The 20,223-nt window shown below is 37.5% G+C and overlaps 1 protein-coding gene across 4 annotated transcripts in view; it reads right to left on the bottom strand.

Annotated features, from left to right (window-relative positions):
- Positions 1-20,223, bottom strand: part of OPRM1 (opioid receptor mu 1) — an 83,541-nt gene that overhangs the window by 16,218 nt on the left and 47,100 nt on the right. For 2 of the 4 annotated variants that reach the window (XM_002817504.6, XM_024248641.3), the window contains exons 2-3: positions 13,892-14,244; positions 12,597-13,117 (exon numbers count right to left, since the gene is read on the bottom strand). In XM_002817504.6, the coding sequence (XP_002817550.3) occupies positions 12,597-13,117; positions 13,892-14,244 (874 nt within the window). Of the gene's footprint in view, positions 1-10,559; positions 10,801-12,055; positions 12,261-12,596; positions 13,118-13,891; positions 14,245-20,223 lie in introns of those variants that run through there. The other 2 variants (XM_024248640.3, XM_009242387.4) reach the window with 2 other exon arrangements.

Here is a 20,223-nt window from a genome sequence, read left to right as displayed (position 1 = left end):
CTCAAGAGTCATGAATGGCCCTCGCCATACTGATGCTTTCTGACTGAGCTTCTCTCTACCCTGAACACAAGAGCCCCTAATAGCTAGGCAGGAATATTATCGCCCCTATTCAGCCTGAAGAAGTTACGGAAGATGGATCTTCATCTCTCTGCAACTCTTAGGATTAAGGGTTCTCTTACAAAAGAGAGGGGGGAGATGTCAGAGGCATGTGAACCAAAACAACTCCATCTTGAATAGGAGCTGAGTAAAATGAGGCTGAAACCTATTGGGCTGCATTCCTAGACAGGGAAGGCATTCTAAGTCACAGGCTGAGATAAGAGGTCAGCACAAAATACAGGTCATAAAGACCTTGCTGATAAAACATGTTGCAGTAAAGGAGCCGGCCAAAACCCATCAAAACCAAAATGGCAACAAGAGTGACCTCTGGTTGTCCTCACTGCTACACTCCCACCAACACCATGACAATTTACAAATGCCATGGAAACATCAGGAAGTTACCCTATATGGTCTAGAAAGGGGAGGCATGAATAATCCACCCCTTGTTGAGCATATCATCAAGAAATAACCGTAAAAATGGGCCACCAGCAGCCCTCAGGGCTGCTCTGTCTATGGAGTAGCTATTCTTTTATTTCTTTACTTTCTTAATAAACTTGCTTTCACTTTGAAAAAAAAAGTTTATAAACCTACCTCATTTTCCCATTATCTAGATCATAATTAAACATAGTATAGTATTACAGAAATTAGTAAGAGCTTGTCAAATCTATTGTTAGAAACACAGTTGGTATAGGGTTTACCTAATTTCCAGGTCCAGTAATGTTCTAAGAAAATAAAATTTATTTTGCCATAACTAATAATAACTTGCCTCTTAGAGGTTACTTGCTTTCTTTCTAAGTACTTTCAAAATACATTTTAATGATTTAATCCAGGTTCTAAAAACAATCTGTACAAAGCTTAATATTCTGTGGTTTTCAGTTGCTACAATATTCCCATTAAACTTGGGATTCTATTTCTTTACCCTCGTTTTCCAGGAGTCCTTCCATTCTTGTTTGCTTCGGAGATTATGATTTGTGTTTCACTGTAGTTTGTCCACAACTCCTCTTAATGTTTTAATATCACCATGAGATTTGACCTCATTCGGAGCCTCCTGGGGTTCTCTAACAATATCTTCATCTTTATTGGCCTTTAATTTTTTTCTTAATAGTGTCTTAAGCTGAAGGTCATTTTTCTTCTAAAAGAAGCTTGAAGTAATATAAGGGTTGAAGAATTGTGCCTTTCTCTTGTCTTCCATGAATATGGAGTCTTTTTTTTTTTTTTTTTTTTTGCAACTGGTTAGTGATGTAGAAGAAAGCTTTCCTTAGAGAAATTTTCAGAGGAGGATCAGACTAAAGTCAGGACACCCGGGGTTTGGTTCCAATTTTCTCAAGCATTACTTTAAAAACATCACAACTAATTTGGACCTTAATGTTTCTTCAGCTATTGAACAAAATTAAACAGGTTAGATCAATAGTTCTTGACTGATTTCTGCTGCCTGCCTCCACTCCAGGAGACATTTGGCAATATCTGGAGGCATTTTGGTGTCACAGTGGGAGATGGGTGGGTGCTACTGGCATTTAGTGTGTTGAGACAAAGGATGCTGCTAAACATCTTACAGTGCCCACAATGTCACTAGCACCAAGGTTGAGAAGGCTTGGGTTAGTCCACTTTATGATCTCTTTTGGTACATCATTTCATTCCTTTTAAATGTTGTTTACAAGAGATGAAATTCAGGTTTGAGGGAAAAGGCAAAGAAGAAGATGAAAATAGTAAAGCCTCACTGGATGGCTTAGAGTAATAATATTAGCCAGTTGCTTGACACTTTGGATGGATAATCATACATCATGCTTACATCAAAGCTAAGTGGTAGTTACTGCAGTTATTACCTTCCGTACAGATGAGGAAATGCAAGCAAAGAGTGTTAGAAACTTGCCCAAGAACATTCAGCTCATCAGTAGTATGATCTGGGGCCATTAACATTTTTAGGATTTTGGCTATCCTAGGATTTTGAGAGGCCGAGGCAGGTGGATCACTACAGTCCAGGAGTTTAAGACCAGGCTGGCAACACGGCAAAACCCTGTCTCTACAAAAAGTACAAAAATTAGCATAGTGTGGTGGCGTGTGCCCATAGTTTTAGCTACTCAGGAGGCTGAGGCAGGAGGATCGCTGGAGCCCAGGAAGTAGAGGCTGCAAGGAGCTGAGCTGGTGCCATGGCACTCCAGCTTGGACAGCAGAGCTAAATCCTGTCTCCAAAAAAATAAAATAAATAATTTTTTAGGATTTTATCTTGCATCTGCTGTTCTTATCTAATTGTAATGTTTCCCCTTAACCTGATGAAAACTTTAAAATTAAATTTACATATGTTTATTTAAAAATACAATTATCTGACTTTTTATTTACACAAATTTTCTTAAACTCTATTTGGAAACTAGGTGTTTGGAAAGATTTCACTATCATCTTTTACATTTAGTAAGAAAAAAAGTATACAATAAAAAAATACATTTCTGGCCTTCAATTTCTCCATTTATAGGAAAAGGATGTTTGGATAAGATAGTCTGCAGTGTTCTTTTTCAGTTCCAGTGTTCGAAGAACTGTGAATATTTTGCATCTGCTTGACAAATCCAGTTACATTATTGAGATTTAGATGTTGATATTTACTATACTATAGCCATTTGAAATTCTATTTGTCATATTGAACTTCTGAAGCAATCAGAAAGAAATTCAGTTATTATAGTATATGCAAGTCACACTGCAAGCCTTAGTTGAAGCATTTAAAAATTCTATGAGAGAATTGTTCCTCCCATTTCCCTTCCATTTCCAAAGAGTAGTTCAAGGAGAGCGTTTTTAAAAGTTGATGGTTTGAATTTGAATGAGCCCATATTTAATGATACTTCAGGAATTTTGAATATAAGAACACCTTAGCTAATACAATAGAGAAGAAGGAAGAAGAGTAAGAGTGAGATATTCTTCTTAAGTTGACAAATTATGAAATGAGTTAAATAGATGATTGTATTGTCAAATGTGCAGTAGTCATATCTCATCCCACATCCACCTTTCACTGAATTTTCTGGTCGTCAACGTTTTAAAAAATATTTTGCTATTTGTTAAGTTATTCTTATTTCTTAATATCATCTTTCATAGAATTTGCTTTTCTATTACATCTTAAAGGAATCCATTTCATCATAATAAGAAATCATTTACTTTTTACACTTCAAGGGACTTAGGTATAGAAAACTTGAATTTTATATATGTGTGTATATATATTTATATATATAATATGTAAATATATATTAGGAATCCTGGATTTTATATATATATATATATATATTTATAAAATCTCCTAAATATATCTTTTTTAACCTCTATAAATATTGGATAATGTGACAAAAGTAGAAAGAACCTAGGTAGGGGTTGCTAGATTTTGTAGATTTCTAGTATTCTTGGGATTTCTGGTGTCTGTATGGAAAATAGAATAGTAGATGGTAGCTGATTTTACACAAAAAATGTGCTCTATACATTAGCTCTTTTTCCTTCATTCTTTCCCAAGAAATACTTCACTTTATATAGACACATGGCTCACATTATTTTTCTATATATTCATTCTTAAACTGAGAGGGCCAATATTCAAATTGTGATGAAATTTTCAGCCTATATTTATTTGGTATCTGATAATGATATGGAGCCAATTTATCAGGCTATTTATTTCTCTGCATGTGTTTCTAATACGTTCAGATGTTATAGAAAGACAACACGGTTAATTTCCTTTGATTTATACACAGTAAAGCAACAAGCACTACCTTAAATTCATACTTATCTCCCACCAGTTAGGGTTAATATTTATGGGTGTTTATTCCTTCAGCACACACCACTGGCAATGGGGATGACTGGGCTTGCATGGGCTCTGTGACTTTTTGATATATATTATGATATATATCATAATATGATATATACAATATATTATGATATATATCATAATATGATAATATATATTATGATATATAATAATATAATATATAATATGTTATGATAGCTATAATTGATAATATATAATATATTATGATATATATCATAATATGATAATATATAATATGATAATATATAATATGATATATCATGATATGATATATATTTGATATATATTATGAAAACTCTTCATGTTTTTATGAAACTCATGTTTATTATGAAAACTCTCCATGTTTTTAAAAACTACAATTACAATTTAACATTTGAAATGAATCTTGTTTCTAGCCTCCCCTACCCACATCATATACATGTGTGTATATATGTATATATATGTGTATATATGTATATACATGTGTGTATATATGTGTGTATATATGCATATAATCTTTATTTAAGAGATTTTATTACAGTAGAGTAGAAGTCATAGACAATATGGTTTCCTTCCTCCCTCCCTTCCTCCCTTCCTCTCTCCCTCCCTCTCTCTCTTTCCTCTTTCTCTCATTCTTTCCTTCCTCTTTCTTTTTCTTTTCTTTCTCTCTTTCTTTCTTTCCTTTCTTTTCTTTCTTTCTTTCTTTCTTTCTTTCTTTCTTTCTTTCTTTCTTTCTTTCTTTCTTTCTTTCTTTCTTTCTTTCTTTCTTTCTTTCTTTCTTTCTTTCTTCTTTCTTTCTTTCTTTCTTTCTTTCTTTCTTTCTTTCTTTCTTTCTTTTCTTTCTTTCTTTCTGTCCTTTCTCTCTTTCTTCCTCCCTCCCTCTTTCTTTCTTTCCTTTCTTTCTCTTTCTTTCTTTCTTCCTTTCTTTCTTTCGACAGACTGTCATTCTGTTGCCCAGCCTGGAGTGTGGTGGCACAATCACGCCTCATTGCAGTCTCAACTTCCCAGGCTTAATCAATTCTCCCACCTTAGCCTCCTGAGTAGCTAGAACTACAGGTGCATGCCACCGCGCCTGGCTTTTTTTTTTTTTTTTTTAGTTTTTTGCAGAGATCGACTTTCTTCAGGTTGCCCAGGCTGGTCTTGAACTCCTGGGCTCAAGCAATTCACCAGCCTCAGCCTCCCAAAATGCTGAGATTACAGACGAGAGCCACTGCACCTGGCCTGGCTCTAATTTTTTTTCTTCATCATGAAAAGTTCCTATTCATATCAAACTCAGAAACTCTACTCTAAAAGGAAACAAATTCTGAGTCTGAAGGGAGAGGACTGATGAAATTGTGGCTTTGGATTCTTGATTTCCAGGGAAATAATAATTAGAAAAGGAAAATTATCACTAAGACAAATTTTGTTCTACACCACACAGAAATTTCTATTTCTCATAATGTCCTCTCCATATTAATTTTGCCATTTTTGTCAAATTTTAGCAATTTACAAATATTTATTTGCAATCTGCCAAAAGATATAGTGATCAGAATGACATCCAAAAGTTAACAGCTGGTTTGTGATAGGTCATATACATTCAAATATCCTTTCCTTTAGTGTGAAGGAGAAAATGCAAAAGCAAAAATAAATACTGTGAAAGTGCATTTCAAAATCATAGAGGTAGAAGTAAAAATAAATGTGGTGTTGTTGAAAGTTAAAAGAGAAAAATGTGCACCTTTTCATATTTAGCATCCAAAACTACATGAGGTAGAAAATAAAGATTGACATGTTCCAAAACACTAAATCTCAGTGAGAGTATTTTTACAAAAAATGGCTATAAAATAGCAATTCACCACTTAAGTTTAACCAAATAAGATGACATCTCATTTTGTTAGTTTTGAAAGGAAAAATATGTTGCTATATTTTTCAGTTAGTTACATTAGTTAGAACAGTAAGCAAAAGAGGATACTGTACCATTTTAGTTAATCCGATCTTTAAAACTATATTTCCTTAAATTTCTCAGGTCTGAGACCATGCTGAGAAGAGTGAAAAATAGACGAATATATCAGGGCACATTGATTAAAAGCCTGGGTTATAAGATGGAATTTAATTGGAGTCAATAGTTAACCACTAATTAAAATTTTTTTTTAAATTTTTAAAAAAATTTTACAAATTTAGTAGAGACAAGGTCTTGCTATGTTGGCCAGGTTGGTCTTGAACACCTGGTCTCAAACAATCCTCCTGCCTTGGCCTCCCAAAGTGCTGGGATAACAGGCGTGAGCCACTGCACCCAACCCTTAGCCACTACTTTTTAACTATGACCTTGGGCAAGTTACTTCCTTAAACATTAGTTTCCTCAACTATAGAGTAGAGGTTACAATCCATATCTAATATGATTAAATAAGATATCCCATCCCAGACACAAAATGGTCAATATATGTTATTATGAATAGTCTAAAAGCCAAATTTTTCTAGGGATAAACACGTTTTTAACTAAACAACATTTTCTCTCACATATCACAATAATTTATAGAAACACATACTAATTTCTTCTGCTATGTATGAAATATTAATTTTAAACTTACATTTACTCTAATCCCATACATGCAAAAAGAGACACGCCTATATCATGCACACACACACACACACGGAAACATTTTCTTTTTAAACTATAGAACTGAAAGAATAGCCATTTTGATTTCATTCACAAAATAAGCATTAATGTTGTCCACTGCTGTAATTTTGTGAGCTATTCTCATTTGAGTTTTTTTTCCCATTGAATTGAAACAATTTCTTTCCCAAATTAACTCTCCACAGATGTCTTGTAAAAAAAACTGAGATCAACTTTTGAGAGTGATGTAGTTTATTTTAAAAGTAGGCTTCTGCTTTTAGTTTAGCTGGGGATAATATAGTTCACAGTTAAACCAAATACAGAGCATCTCCTAACTTCTTGACCCGCTATTTTGATTAAAATGTCAAGAAAGTGCTTTAATAATAGTAATTAGAGGGTTTAGGACTGGACTTGCCATATTAATGGAAAGGAATTAGCAGGACATGACACGATGTTCACTTTATCACTACTATATTACTTTTTCCTATAAGACCCACAGGTAGATATGTCAGAATATTAAGGCTTTTTCCAAGGATAATTACATTACTTCACAAAACACATAACTCATTTGGTGAAAACATTCATGTCAATCAGCTTGACTGAAATGGCTAGGCAGGTTAGACAAAACAGTAAATTTGCTACTTTGGAGATGAAGGTACAGTTTAAATAAGAGATTTCAGTTTATTGTTTTATTTGAAAGGCAGATTCTTGGACCCTCACATAACAAACTATAATTTATTAGAGCAGTTCTTAAGAACTTACATTCTCTGGAGCTCTTAGTAAATTTTGAGAATCTGGCTGAGACCATGTGATAATAATTGAGTGCAAAGTAGCATTGTGTAGGAAAGCAGAGAAAAGCTGTGGAGTAATACTCGAAGCCCCGGGTGCTTGTCTGGAGTCTACCTCTTCCTGGCTGTTTGATCTTACGTGATTTCACTTCCCTGAGCATTTATTTTCTCACATTTACTCATCACAGTTGTTATAGGCAGCAGATGTGATAATGCCCATAAAAGTGCTCTTGAATCTGTACATTGCCGTATAAATGTAAGGCAGCATTATTATTATGGTGGTCGTTAGTACTAGCCTGGTGCTAAAATAATTGCGGTTTTTGCCATTGAAAGTAATGGCAAAAACTGCAATTACTTTTGCACCAAACTCTACCGTTTCAGTGATAATTCAACTGCTCTAACAGTGTTGCTTTTTCCCCCATATAATGCTAGACGTTTTCAATAATCACCTACATGTCAAGGTATAAAATGCGTTAGAGGCCAGGCATAGGGGCTCACGTCTGGTATCTCAGCAATTTGGGAGGCTGAGGTGGGCGGATCACTTGGGGTCAAGAGTTTGAGGGTAGCCTGACCAACAAGGTGAAACCCCATCTCCACTAAAAATAATACAAAAATTGGCTGGGTGGGGTGGTGCATGCCTGTAATCCCAGCTACTGGGGAGGCTGAGGCAGGAGAATCATTTGAACCAGGAGGAAGAGGTTGCAGTGAGCCAAGATCACACCACTGCACCCCAGCCTGGGTGACAGAGTAACTCCATCTCAAAATAAAAAACAAAAAACAAACAAACAACAACAACAAAAAGAAAATGCATTAGATAATATGATTCGGGTGGAAACCAAGTGGGCAAGGCAGGTTAGCAGTGGCCAACAGTTCAGGTTTGAGTTGAACCCGAAGTGATCGAAATAAACAGGGGAAGTGTTTGAAAGCAAAGTGGAGTTCAATAGGACAACAGCAGTGTAGGGTGTGTGTGGAGAAATTAAATTGCACTGAGAGCAGATGGAAAATGAATGCCTATGCCTTAGTCTACCTAATAAAGATCTAAAAGTCATAAAGACAGCAAGCTGAACATAAATCAGGCACAGAGGCTACAGCTGGAGCAGTAGGCTGAGCCCAGGCGTGCACAAAAAAAACACGAGACCATCTTTTTTGTTTTTTCATATTCAGCGAGGGAAAGACCTCTTTAAGGCACTGAATCTGGTCTTCTCATCAAAAGCACTTGTTAGAAATAAAATTAGAAAACAACCATGAATGTAACCGATTTTTTGAAAAGTATAAATAACATTGGATCAGAGTAATAAAGGCTGAGGAGGAGAAAAGGAAGAAGGCCTATTCTGAATATTTTCCCGTTACTGATGGTAAGAGGGTTAGGGTACATAGTCATTTAGGTTGTTCATCAGTTGCATGATGAAGGGGTCATGCTTGCCACATCTCCTGAAATATCCTCAGCCCTCTCATCATTTATTCAACAGACATGAATCTGTCCAATGCTTTGGATGTTTTGGAAGTACTTTCTTTCTTTTCTTTCTTTTTTTTTTGAGATGGAGTTTCGTTCTTGTTGCCCAGGCTGGAGTGCAATGGCGCAATCTGGGCTCACTGTAACCTCTGCCACCCGGGTTCAAACGACTCTCCTGTCTCAGCCTCCCAAATAGCTGGGATTACAGGTATGTGCCACCACACCTGGCTAATTTTGTATTTTTAGTAGAGACGGGGTTTCACCGTGTTGGCCAGGCTGGTCTCGAACTCCTGACCCAAGGTGATCCACCAGCCTTGGCCTCCCAAAGTGCTGGGATTACAGGCATGAGCTACTGTGCCTGGCCAGAAGTACTTTCTTTTTAATGTGCTAGACTCTGGCCTGGGAGAGCAAGACAGACATGGCACCTGTCCTCAGGAAGTAATGGCTTCCCTGTCTCATGCAGCATGTCTTTACTATGGATTGTTAGCAAAAGTGGTCACAATTATTCCCTCCCTATATCCCCATCCTTTTGCAATGTGACTGCAGATCCTATCAGCAAGAGATGGAGTCTAATTTCTCACCCTTTGAATCTAGGTTGGCAGGATGACTTTATTTGACCTATAAAACCACGGAGTTGACCGTATGCCAGTTCCTACTCTATGCCAAAAGATGCTTTCCTCTTTTCTCTCTCTCTTTCTCTGTCTCGGAATCTGTGACCACCGTGAGAACAAGGCTGGGGTAAAATGCTAGACGGTAAGAGTCCACGTGGATCTAGTCATTCTTGCTGAGGCCACGTAGATCAGCTAGCTGACTACTCGCCCATCGGGCAACTGCCCTCCGAGCGAGCCCAGCCAATACTGGAAGAACGGTCCAGCCAAGCCCAGCTCCAATGGCTGTTCTACAGAATTGTAAACTAAATAAATGGTTGCTTCTAGCCACTACATTTTGGAATGATTTGTAATGCAGCAAAAGCTGACTGAGCAGCTCTTAACTGTGTAAGCATGACTCTAAGCTCGTTTTGGGCACAGAATTTTCTCATTGGCTTATCAAATTACCTTGATAACTGCCAAATCGCCACTCTACTTTGCGCTGTATGGAAATTGCCTCAGTGGACAGTTGTCAGAATACAGACACCCTGGGAAGGTTTGATATTGGATCTCTGATCTGCAGAATATGAAGTTGACTAATGTGCTCGAAATGTGACATATAGAGTATAATATATTCCTCAAAGAAAGTACAAATACATAAGGCAGAACATAAACATCCACAACCAATATAAACTTCAAACCAGTAGTTGAAAAGTTAAATGCAAATCCTATTAGCTTTGTTTTCCAACGTGATGGGTCATGATGTGAAACAACGACCAAACACCTGTTTGTCACATTCTGGATTTGTGCAACTAATTTAACATGTCCTATAGACACAGCCATCAAGTCTCCAATTTCTCCTTCAAGTTATTTTATTATGTTGATATATTATTTAAACTATCACTAGCAGCTTATGTATTGTTCCAGTTGTCTGGTTGTAACTGCTTTAATTCTAATGATGACACATCAGTGGAGATTAGCGAAAGGGAGCTTTGATTTATCTTAATTTTTAAATATGTCAGAGCATCTTTCCCTCTTTTCCTGGCAGCCTCTCTTCTGTGTCCAGTTTTCTCAGTTGGGCATTTTGGGACAGCAGCCAATTCCAGGGCTAATGTGTTTCTGCTGTTATCTTACACTAATGCTGCTTCATAGAGGCAGCGATGAAGATAAGGCCTAATTGGATGTATTTTTAAAGCAAACCTTTTAGTTACTTGGAACAGAACTCCTCCAATTAGCTTCTTTCCTCTTCTATCTGGCTGTACAATAGCCATACTGATGTGGAAATGCTGAATTTGGAAGGGAGTCAAGGGCAGTGTCGGGCAACTGAAGAATAATCATGCTTAACTCAGGAGAAATGCTCCACCAGACAGGCTGGGAGCTGTATTTCCACGAAGGCAGGACGAGTGAAGGATAGCTGGGAGGTCGTATGTGACAAGAGGTCCTTGCTGTGGTCCAGGGTACACTACCAAGCAGCCATGCTCTAGAGCCCAGCAAGACAGGGAAGGTACAGCTAGGCACTAAAGGAGAAAGAGTCAGTACTTTATAATGGCCATTATTTTGCTCCAATGGAAATATTTTACTTAAAAGCAAAATATTTTACCTTTAGCTGAGGACTAGGCATTTTAAGTTGCAATCTTTAACGTGTTATCCCCAGGTTGGTGAAAATCTATTTAAATCCCTGCCCTTTTAAAGTTACTTACAAGATTCTAGCAGCCACTGAATAGGAGGGCTGCTTAGCATTAGGTTGGTGCAAAAGTAATCGCTGTTTTTGCAATTACTTTTTAAAAGTAGCTCCTAGTAAAAGGAGTAGGTTTAGCAGTCTTGATGTGGAAAAAAACGTAGAGAAAAGAAGCAGAGTCAAAACCATTTCTTTCTGGCATTCATTTCTGAAATGGAATTAGAAGTGAGACATAATAAGTTAATTTCCCTTTGGCTGGAAGTGGGTCTGCTGTCATTACCTCATGCTCTCTAGGGGGTGTGAGTTCCTGTGTTCCTTTGAGCATCACTGAATACCAGGGGTATGAGGATTTATGTCACCCATGACGGATATATCTGGGCCATATTACATTAGTCCTCTGGTCAATTAGAAAGGTTGAGCCTGGGCTGGGCTGGATGGTAGAGTGGGGTAAAGAGGGGACAGTGAGAGACACGGTGTGGTCAAGAGACAGCAGGAGGAAGCCGCTGCACCCTGTGGTGGCAAAGGCCTCCCCTAGCTCCTCAATCATTTGACTTGCTATTCATTTCTCTGGAACCATCTGTCCTCACAGTCCTGACGCCTGACTCTAAGAACTTTAGCCAAGATTCTGACTCCAGCCTTTATTTCATAGGAAGTTTGAATTTGAATTCACTGTTAAAAAAATTATACAGGCTGTGATTTTTGGATGCTGACGTCATTATTTAAAATTTACTTACTTAGATTAATATTAAAAATTAAGCCATGTATTTGATTGATTTTATAGATCGAGGTCAAATTTAGCCAACCAGTGGCTTAACCAAGTAATATTAACTTGGAGACAGCCTTTTCTCTTTCCTCCTTGTTGATTTCCCATGTGATTATAATACTGTGTGTAAATCTTGAATTTTCTGTGTAGGTCTGGGCACAGAAATACACCTTCCAAAAGCTAGTCGCTATTCACCCTATGATCTCCAACAAGCATGAGGTCTGTTAAAGATTGTTTAATCTAATAAAATTTATTAGATTAATATTCATATATTAATAATATATCATTCAGTCTAATATGTTTGATATTTGTGCTAGAGTTCAGGTAGCAAACCAATAGCTTAAGAAAAGTTAGGGATGGTCATTTTTTAATCTTTTCTCCTTTTCCATGCTGCTAATTTTCTGTGAATATCTCGCATCCATGACCACAGTGGGCAAGGCACTGACCCCCTCTCTTTAATCACAGAACCAGAGCAAGACTGGCTTTTGAGAAATAAGAGGGATATTGCAGTGACATCTATGAATTATATAATAATTCTGGGGAAAATGAAAAGGATCCTAGATCAGAATTATTTCTACAATATGCTAAAGTCATAAATTTTGCATAGAAGTAAAGGCCATAAAAATAGTTATTTTGAATAGTTTCATGGATTTCTCATTGGTGTATCTTTATACCTAAATGAATATGTACAGTCAAATATAAAGAACACAGTTTGTATAACAAACCTCTTCTCTAACACTAGAACCACTATTTGCTTCCCCTCTTCCCTCCATTCTCATCCTCTATAATGGATTAAACTCCTAGTTTGGCACAAAGCCTTATAATTTTTACGTCATCCCCAGTGGATACACCTAATTCTAGAGACTGCATACCTGATGATTAGTTCTATCCACTGTATTGGCCGTGGAGGGGTGGTCTCTAGTGTTCTGACGAATTCGAGTGGAGTTTTGTTGCTCAATATTGGAAGAGGTTGGGATACAGAACTCTCTGAAGCATCGTTTGAAGTTTTCATCCAGAAATGCGTAAAGGACTGGGTTGAGGCAGCTGTTTGTGTAACCTAGAGCAATGCAGAAGTGCCAAGAAACAGTCTGGAACGTAGTTTCTGGGATTGTAACCAAGGCTTTAATGATGACGTAAATGTGAATGGGAGTCCAGCAGACGATGAACACAGCCACCACCACCAGCACCATCCTGGTGATCCTTCGAAGATTCCTGTCCTTTTCTTTGGAGCCAGAGAGCATGCGGACACTCTTGAGGCGCAAGATCATCAGTCCATAGCACACGGTAATGATGAGCACGGGCATGATGAAGGCGAAGATGAAAACACAGATCTTCAGCAGGTTTTCCCAGTACCAGGTTGGATGAGAGAATGTTAGTGTACAATCTATGGAACCTAGAAGAAAGGAATTTAAAGGAAAAATTAGCAGCAACATTTAATTATGTCATAAGGTGTTAATACTGCCATTTTGCTCATTCATTTTTAGCCTTGACCAGAGCTAACTTAAGGCTATAAAGAAATTGTGGAAGAAACTCAGTTGTTTGTTACTTTTCAAAGAAAGTTTTACTTCTAATGTTTTTTGTTTTTTTCTAAATTTCCCATTTTGCAGTCCACTTCGATCACATTAAGCTTTCGTTCAGGGAACAAAAATGAACCTCTCAACATGAGCTAGATCCTCCATGAGGTCTATATTGATATAAAAAATGTAATAATTGTCCAAAGTCTCTAGGTGGCTCCAGGTAATGGATGTTTTCACTTCATTTTTTGATGGATTGTTCAATATTCTGGTATTAGGTGTAGAAAGATAAATTTTCCATGTAGTCAGCCACTTGAAAATTTTAAACAAGTCTCAGTGTAATACTCTTTGGGTTTAAGCTCCAATTACTCTTAGGAGAGCTATGTTCTAATTTACACACCATTTTTATGAAGTAAATACAGAGAAATCAGAAATAAATAGATTGTATTCTCTTTAAAGGGTTTAATAGGCCTAAAATTATGAGGAAAATTCCTATTTTTAAGTATTCAAAGGCATTTTTTTACTAGAAGGAATAATTAAAATTACAATTTGACTAAGACAATGGGGCACTCCATAAATACTACTTTGCTTAAGACATCACCAACATATCAGGCTGTGAACCCTCCATCCCTCAGGCTGGTAACATCACTCACCATGCCTGTATTTTGTTGTAGCCATGAACATTACAGGAAGACCAATGGCTGAAGAGAGGATCCAGTTGCAGACATTGATAATTTTGGCATTTCGGGGAGTACGGAAATCTAAGGCCTTGACAGGGTGGCAGACTGCAATGTATCGATCAACACTCATGGTGCAGAGGGTGAATATGCTGGTGAACATATTATAGTAATCTATGGAGATCACTATCTTGCAAAGGATGGTTCCAAATGGCCATGTTCCCATTAGGTAATTCACACTCTGGAAGGGCAGGGTACTGGTGGCTAAGGCATCTGCCAGAGCAAGGTTGAAAATGTAGATGTTGGTGGCAGTCTTCATTTTGGTGTATCTAGGAGATAAAGGAAGAAGAGTGAGAGTCAGTAAAAGACACTAATGTAAAATATAGGTAAGCTTCCAATAATAAATTTGCATGAATTAGTAGAAAGCTTTTTTGAGATTAGATATAGAATTGTTTTCCAGTATTAGCTTGGCTATTTACAATGATGTCAATGATGGGCCTATTGGCTAAATAGCTGCAATAATAGCAATGATGCTGCTTTGTTGAGTTTCTTTCTTTTTTTTTTTTTTAGATAGGATCTTGCCCTGTTACCCAGGCTGGAGTGTAATGGTATGAACAGAGCTCACTACAGCTTCAATCTCCTGGGCTCAAGAGATCCTCTTGTCTCACCTCCTGAGTAGCTGGGATCACAGGTGCATGCCACTACACCCTGTTAATTTTAAAAAGCTTTTGTAGGGACAGGGTCTTGACATGTTGCTCAGGGTGGTCTTGAACTCTTGGGCTCAAGCAATTCTCCCTCCTCGGCCTCCCAAAGTGTTTGTGTTACAGGCATGGGCCACCACACACAGTGAGGGTTTTTATTTTTATTTTTGTAATGTGTCAGTCATTGTGATAGGTCTAACAGAAAGAGGGAGATTCCAGTCAAGCAGTAGGGGCAGAGACTGGATAGTAATTCTAAATATAAAAGAGAAAATTTTAGATATATAAATATACTTAAAATTATCAAGAACTATAATTGTGCAAGTGTCTATAGGTATGTACACAAACACATGCACATACAAACACACAGGCGATTATGGGGCACAGAGATGAGGCATCTCACAGAGCATAAGGCAAAGGGAATAGTAGGAGTAAGATGTGGAAGCCATCCTGGAAGTGCAAGTTTAATCTCAAAGTACAAGTAGGATGATTGAGTTAGACACTTGGTAGGAGCAGGTCATTCTAGACAGAGAGGTAACAGAGAGAACCCCAACAAAGATGTAGAGTTGGAATGGCCTGATGTGTGTGTCAAGCACAGTCTACCAGGGAATGGCAAGGGATCTGACCGGGGAAGAAGAGAGGCCAGTACATGAAGAACTTGTATGCCATGATAAGAAGATTAGACTCTATCCAATCCATGATGAGGAACCCAAGTGTGTTTGCTTTGTTTTTATTTTTTAATGCTTTATTGAGGTGGAATTGACCTATAAAAAATAACACATAATTAAAGTGTACGATTTGATAAGCTTTGATACATGTGTACACCTGTGAAAACACCACCATAATTAAGATCAGAGATTGGCAAACTATGGTGTGTAGACCCAATTGGACCACTGCCTGTTTTTATAAATAGTTTTATTGGAACACAGACACACCTATTTAAAAACCCGTAAGTGTTTTAATGCTACAATGGCAGAGTTCAATAATTGCAAGAGATCAGATGACATGCAAAGCCTAAGTTATTTACTATCTTGCACTTTACAGAAAAAAATGTCAACCCCTGATGAAGATAATGACATCAATTGCTCCCAAAAGTGTCTTTGTGTAGCTCTTTAATCTTTCCTTTTTGCCCCTCCCTGTCCTCATATCCTACCCTCACTATTCCTTAGGCAATTGCTGATCTTGATTTGCTTTCTGTTCTTATAGATTAGTGTGCATTGCCTAGAAGACGCAAATAGAATCATTCAGTATGTACTCTTTTTTTGTGCTGCTTCTTTCACTCAGTGTAATTATTTTGAGATTCATCCATGTTGTTGCATATAACAAGAATTAATTCCTTTTTATTGACAAGTAGTATTACTTATCCATTCATCTGTTTTTTTTAATCCATTCACTTATTAATGGGAACTGAGTTGCATACAACTTTTGGATGTTACAAATGAACTGTTATGAACATTCATGTGGAAGTCTTTATATGAACATATGCTTTTCTTCCTCCTGGGTAAGTATCTAGGAGTGTTATATGTTTTCAAGGCCCGCAGAAATTAGAAATATGATAGTAGAATAGATAAGCAGGTACACTTGCAATAATACATTATATCTGATGGCAGAAGTATACCTTGTAAATATTGGACATCTTTTTTTTAACATTCCACATATATTTACCTTAATTTAGTAATAGTACCTCAGTTTCACTCTGGGAGCCACTCATTTCCCATTCTCAGTCCAGGTGCTTTGGGGTAGGCTGTATTACCAGTCGAGGGCATGAAGACGTTCAGTGACTGGGGCCATGGTGAATGGCAAGGATGGTCTCATGTTCCAACCAGAGCTAGTGAGAGTTTATTTTGAGACTTATGGAGAAAGAGTGTATTAGTTTTCCTGCAGGACCCACACCTGAGAAGATGCATGCTATGTAGTTGCTGGAGGAGCTTGTCTGAAAATGGACCTAATCCAGAGGATGTGGATTTGAGAGTGTGAGAGAGAACCCCACACCAGAAGCCAGGCCCTCCTTGGGCTTCTGATTTACCTGGTGCCATCAATTCCTTTTAAATGTTAGCTTGTGTTTACTGTTTTTCTGTCACAGGAGGTTGAGTCTAACTCATTCAGCCCAAGACAGCTGTTGGTTGGAGGCCCTTTGTTTAGGACTGAATTCAGTGTCCAGGAAAGTGTTTTGGTTTCAATAACATCAGGAAAGTGATTTCATAAATCTCCTCAGGGTCAATAGGATGGCTTTGTTACCAAAGCTTTAAAATTCTGATACTTGATCTGGTCTGCAATACTTGCAGAAGCTGCACTACTGCCAGAAAAGCTCCACATTTTCAGACTTGGGGGCTTTTTTTTGGACTTACCTTGGAAGTTTTACTTTCTTAATGGATTTTAAACAAAAAGATAGAGCCATTTAACTTGAGGAGAGAAAATAATTTGCTTTTAGTTTGGACTCTAAATATGGCAAATATAAAAAGGATAATGTAGACAAATACTCCAAAGTACAAAAACCAACAAAAAAGCAAAATTAAAACTGTGGTTTTAAGATTTAGAATAATTGACCTTGGTGCTCAAGAAGTTTAAACATTTTTGATTTTTTTAATAAGCAGAAGTTTCTCCCCAAAAGCCAGAAAATAACTTTTGCTAGATTCACCATTGGTTATAGACCTGCGTGATCTAAAGACATGCTTCATTGCATTCGCCACTTTCTTACCCAGCAGACCTTACATTTCGTGGCTTATCTTTAATGGTGTTTTATGTTAAGTAATTGGTTTCTTTACAGTCAGTTTTCTGACTCATCATACTTCCAACCTTTCCTTCAGGCTTATCTTAGCACTAAGTATTTCCAATGTACGTTTATTTTAATTAAAAAAAATCATTTCCTTCTCCAGAGTGAGGTGTTTGTGAAAAAAAATGGTGTCAGGGTTCAACATGGTGAAAGGAAACATGGTTATGCATATGTTAATTAGCATGCTAGCCATTCCACAATGTGTATACATTTCAGAACATCATGTTGTATATGGTAAATATATATAATTTTATCTGTCAATTTACCAAATAAAAATAATGAAAAAGAAAAGTGAATATTTATCTATAAAAATTCTTTCAATGGGCATTTTATAGGAATGATACTGTTTAATTTTTCTCAATTTATTTAAAAAGCCTTCCACTAAAGATAGCCAGCATTCTTACCCCAGTTACTCATGCTTTGAATCACAGCAACATATAAAAGGGGCTCAGCGATCTTCTAAATATGTGAAAGAAAATTACACAAAGCTAAAGGATTAAGAATTCCAGTTGCCTCCAGCATATACCCAAAGGCTTTAATCTGAAGAGATGGTCTAATCAGAAAAGGAGTAATGTGGGCTGGGCCTGGGGGCTCAAGCCTGTAATCCTAGCACTTTGGGAGGCTGAGGTGAATGGATCACTTGAGGGCAGGAGAGGGAGACCAGCCTGGTCAACCCTGTCTCTACTAAAATTAGAAAAATTAGCTGGGGGTGGCGGCAGGCACCTGCAATCCCAGCTACTCGGGAGGCTGAGGCAGGAGTATCGTACCACTGCATTTCAGCCTGAGCAACAGAGAGAGACTCTGTCTCAAAAGAAAAAAAAAAAGGGCAAGATTTTCATTCTGTTCTGATGTGGTGGCATGAATGTTGTCCCAGCAAAGTTCAATGAATGGTCAGAGTCACACCACGGGCCTTGCAACAGAAGCACAGGACTCAGAGTTAGCAAACTAGCAAAAGAAGTGACCTGCAGGAAGAATTATCTTTGCCATTCAGTTTACCTGAGCAGGTCCCAGTAGAACTCCTGGCTATTAAAACACAAGCCTTTTTCCTTCCTCCATGCCTACTGCTTTGTACTCTGCTGTGAATGTGTTGTGTGGCAAAATGGGCAAAGAGAGACTCATCTGGACTCACAGGCAGTCCTGACATTGACCCTTCCTATGGTAGCCACTGAACTCCATCTTCTGCTCTAAGCAGTGGCCCAAGCTGTTTCTTTCTAATTATCCCATTAAAATTTTTGTAGTAGGTATTTCTTTAACTTTGGTCTAGATGATTAAATAGCTGTTTTGTTTTATGAATTCAAATGAATTTACCATGCTATTTGTTTTTGAAAAAAATTGTGTTCTTCTGAGAACCGTCAGTGTTTGACCCATTAGAGTGATTTTTATGGAGCTTCCAGAAGCGTTGGGGAAAAGGCATTGTGAGACCCATTTGTTGGCAGCTCATCTATTCTTTTATGTTGCATATACGACTTTTGTTTATAAATGTTCTTCCTTTCTTATGGTTATAAAATAATTCCTATTTATCTTTTGACCTATTCTTCACACATTTCTCCAACTATTACTACTTACTAAAATGTGATTGATTTTGACCCATTTGTGTTAAGTGAAGCCAGACTGAATAAATTACCTCTGTACACCTGATGGGCTTTGTAAACTTCTGTTTAGTTTTGTGGTTAATTCTTTGAATTGTGGTGATCATGTCTCAGTTCAGAAATAAAACTGATCAAGAGAGTGAGAGGAGGAAGGACACATTTTAGAATCCAGCTTGTGTGTGTGTGTGTGTGTGTGTGTGTGTGTGTGTGTGTGTGTTGAATTCCACATCATGGCCCTCATAGTGCTCAAACTACCTTTTTCATAAGTTCACAATAGAGTCAATGGTGACGAACGGAAGAGTTTCACCTCTTTTGGGGCTGATTTTTCTGCCTTTTCATTTTTTTTTTACCAAGTAGTGTGAAGAAAGATACCTAATTCAGTGAGAATTCAACGAGCCCCTTTTATATGTTCAGCAATGTGCTTGGAAAGATATACTTCTTGCATTTGCCATGACTTTTATGTCCACTTACCCTCACATAGAAATTAACCTTTTTAGTCGAGAAAAAAAATCCTCCCTAGAGTGTCATACTTTAATACTCATAATTAATTGGATCAATCCAATGAGATAAAGATACTTTCCTACATTTCAAGTAATTATTTAGGCAAAGAATGTGGTCAAATGAGTATCTACCTGAGTTAATTTATCCATTATTATCCATATATTCCATTCTGATATCCCAGGTGAGTTTTTACTTGTGAGTGTGTGTGTGTGTCTGTGGGTGGGGGGGGGGGTTATAAAATAAGAAAAAGCAAAATCAAAACTAGTGATTATCCTCTCATTGGCATTAACATGGAGAAAGACTCTATATTAGGTTGCTATTTTGTATTATATTCTCCACTAGCTTAGTGAGGGGGAGAATGGAGGACTTCTCACTTTGCTGTAAAATGTTGTGAAACATTTAATTTACATTTATTTCAAGGTGATGTTATGTGGTTAATGACATTTCCGATGAGCTACTATCAGCAAAGGAAAAGAGTGGTGATAGCAGACCTCTGAATCCTGCGACAGGAAAGGAACTATTTCTTGCTAGTTTGCCTCAAAAAGAGAAGACGAGGAGAGGCCTGTATAAAATTAAGCAGAGGCATTTCCGTCCAGAGGGCAAGTGGCTGTTACCATCCCTGTGTGTCACCAGAGTGGGATGACTATCAGTCTTCTTCCTTTTTTTTTTTTGAGACGGAGTCTCACTCTGTCGCTCAGGCTGGAGTGCAGTGGCGTGATCTCGGCTCACTGCAAGGTCCGCCTCCCG

The sequence above is a fragment of the Pongo abelii genome, chromosome 5 (genome assembly GCF_028885655.2).
Source record: "Pongo abelii isolate AG06213 chromosome 5, NHGRI_mPonAbe1-v2.0_pri, whole genome shotgun sequence".
NCBI classification, from domain to species: Eukaryota; Metazoa; Chordata; class Mammalia; order Primates; family Hominidae; genus Pongo; species Pongo abelii.
The sequence above is the reverse complement of the archived record's forward strand: the minus strand, read 5'-3'. Positions and strand labels throughout refer to the sequence as shown.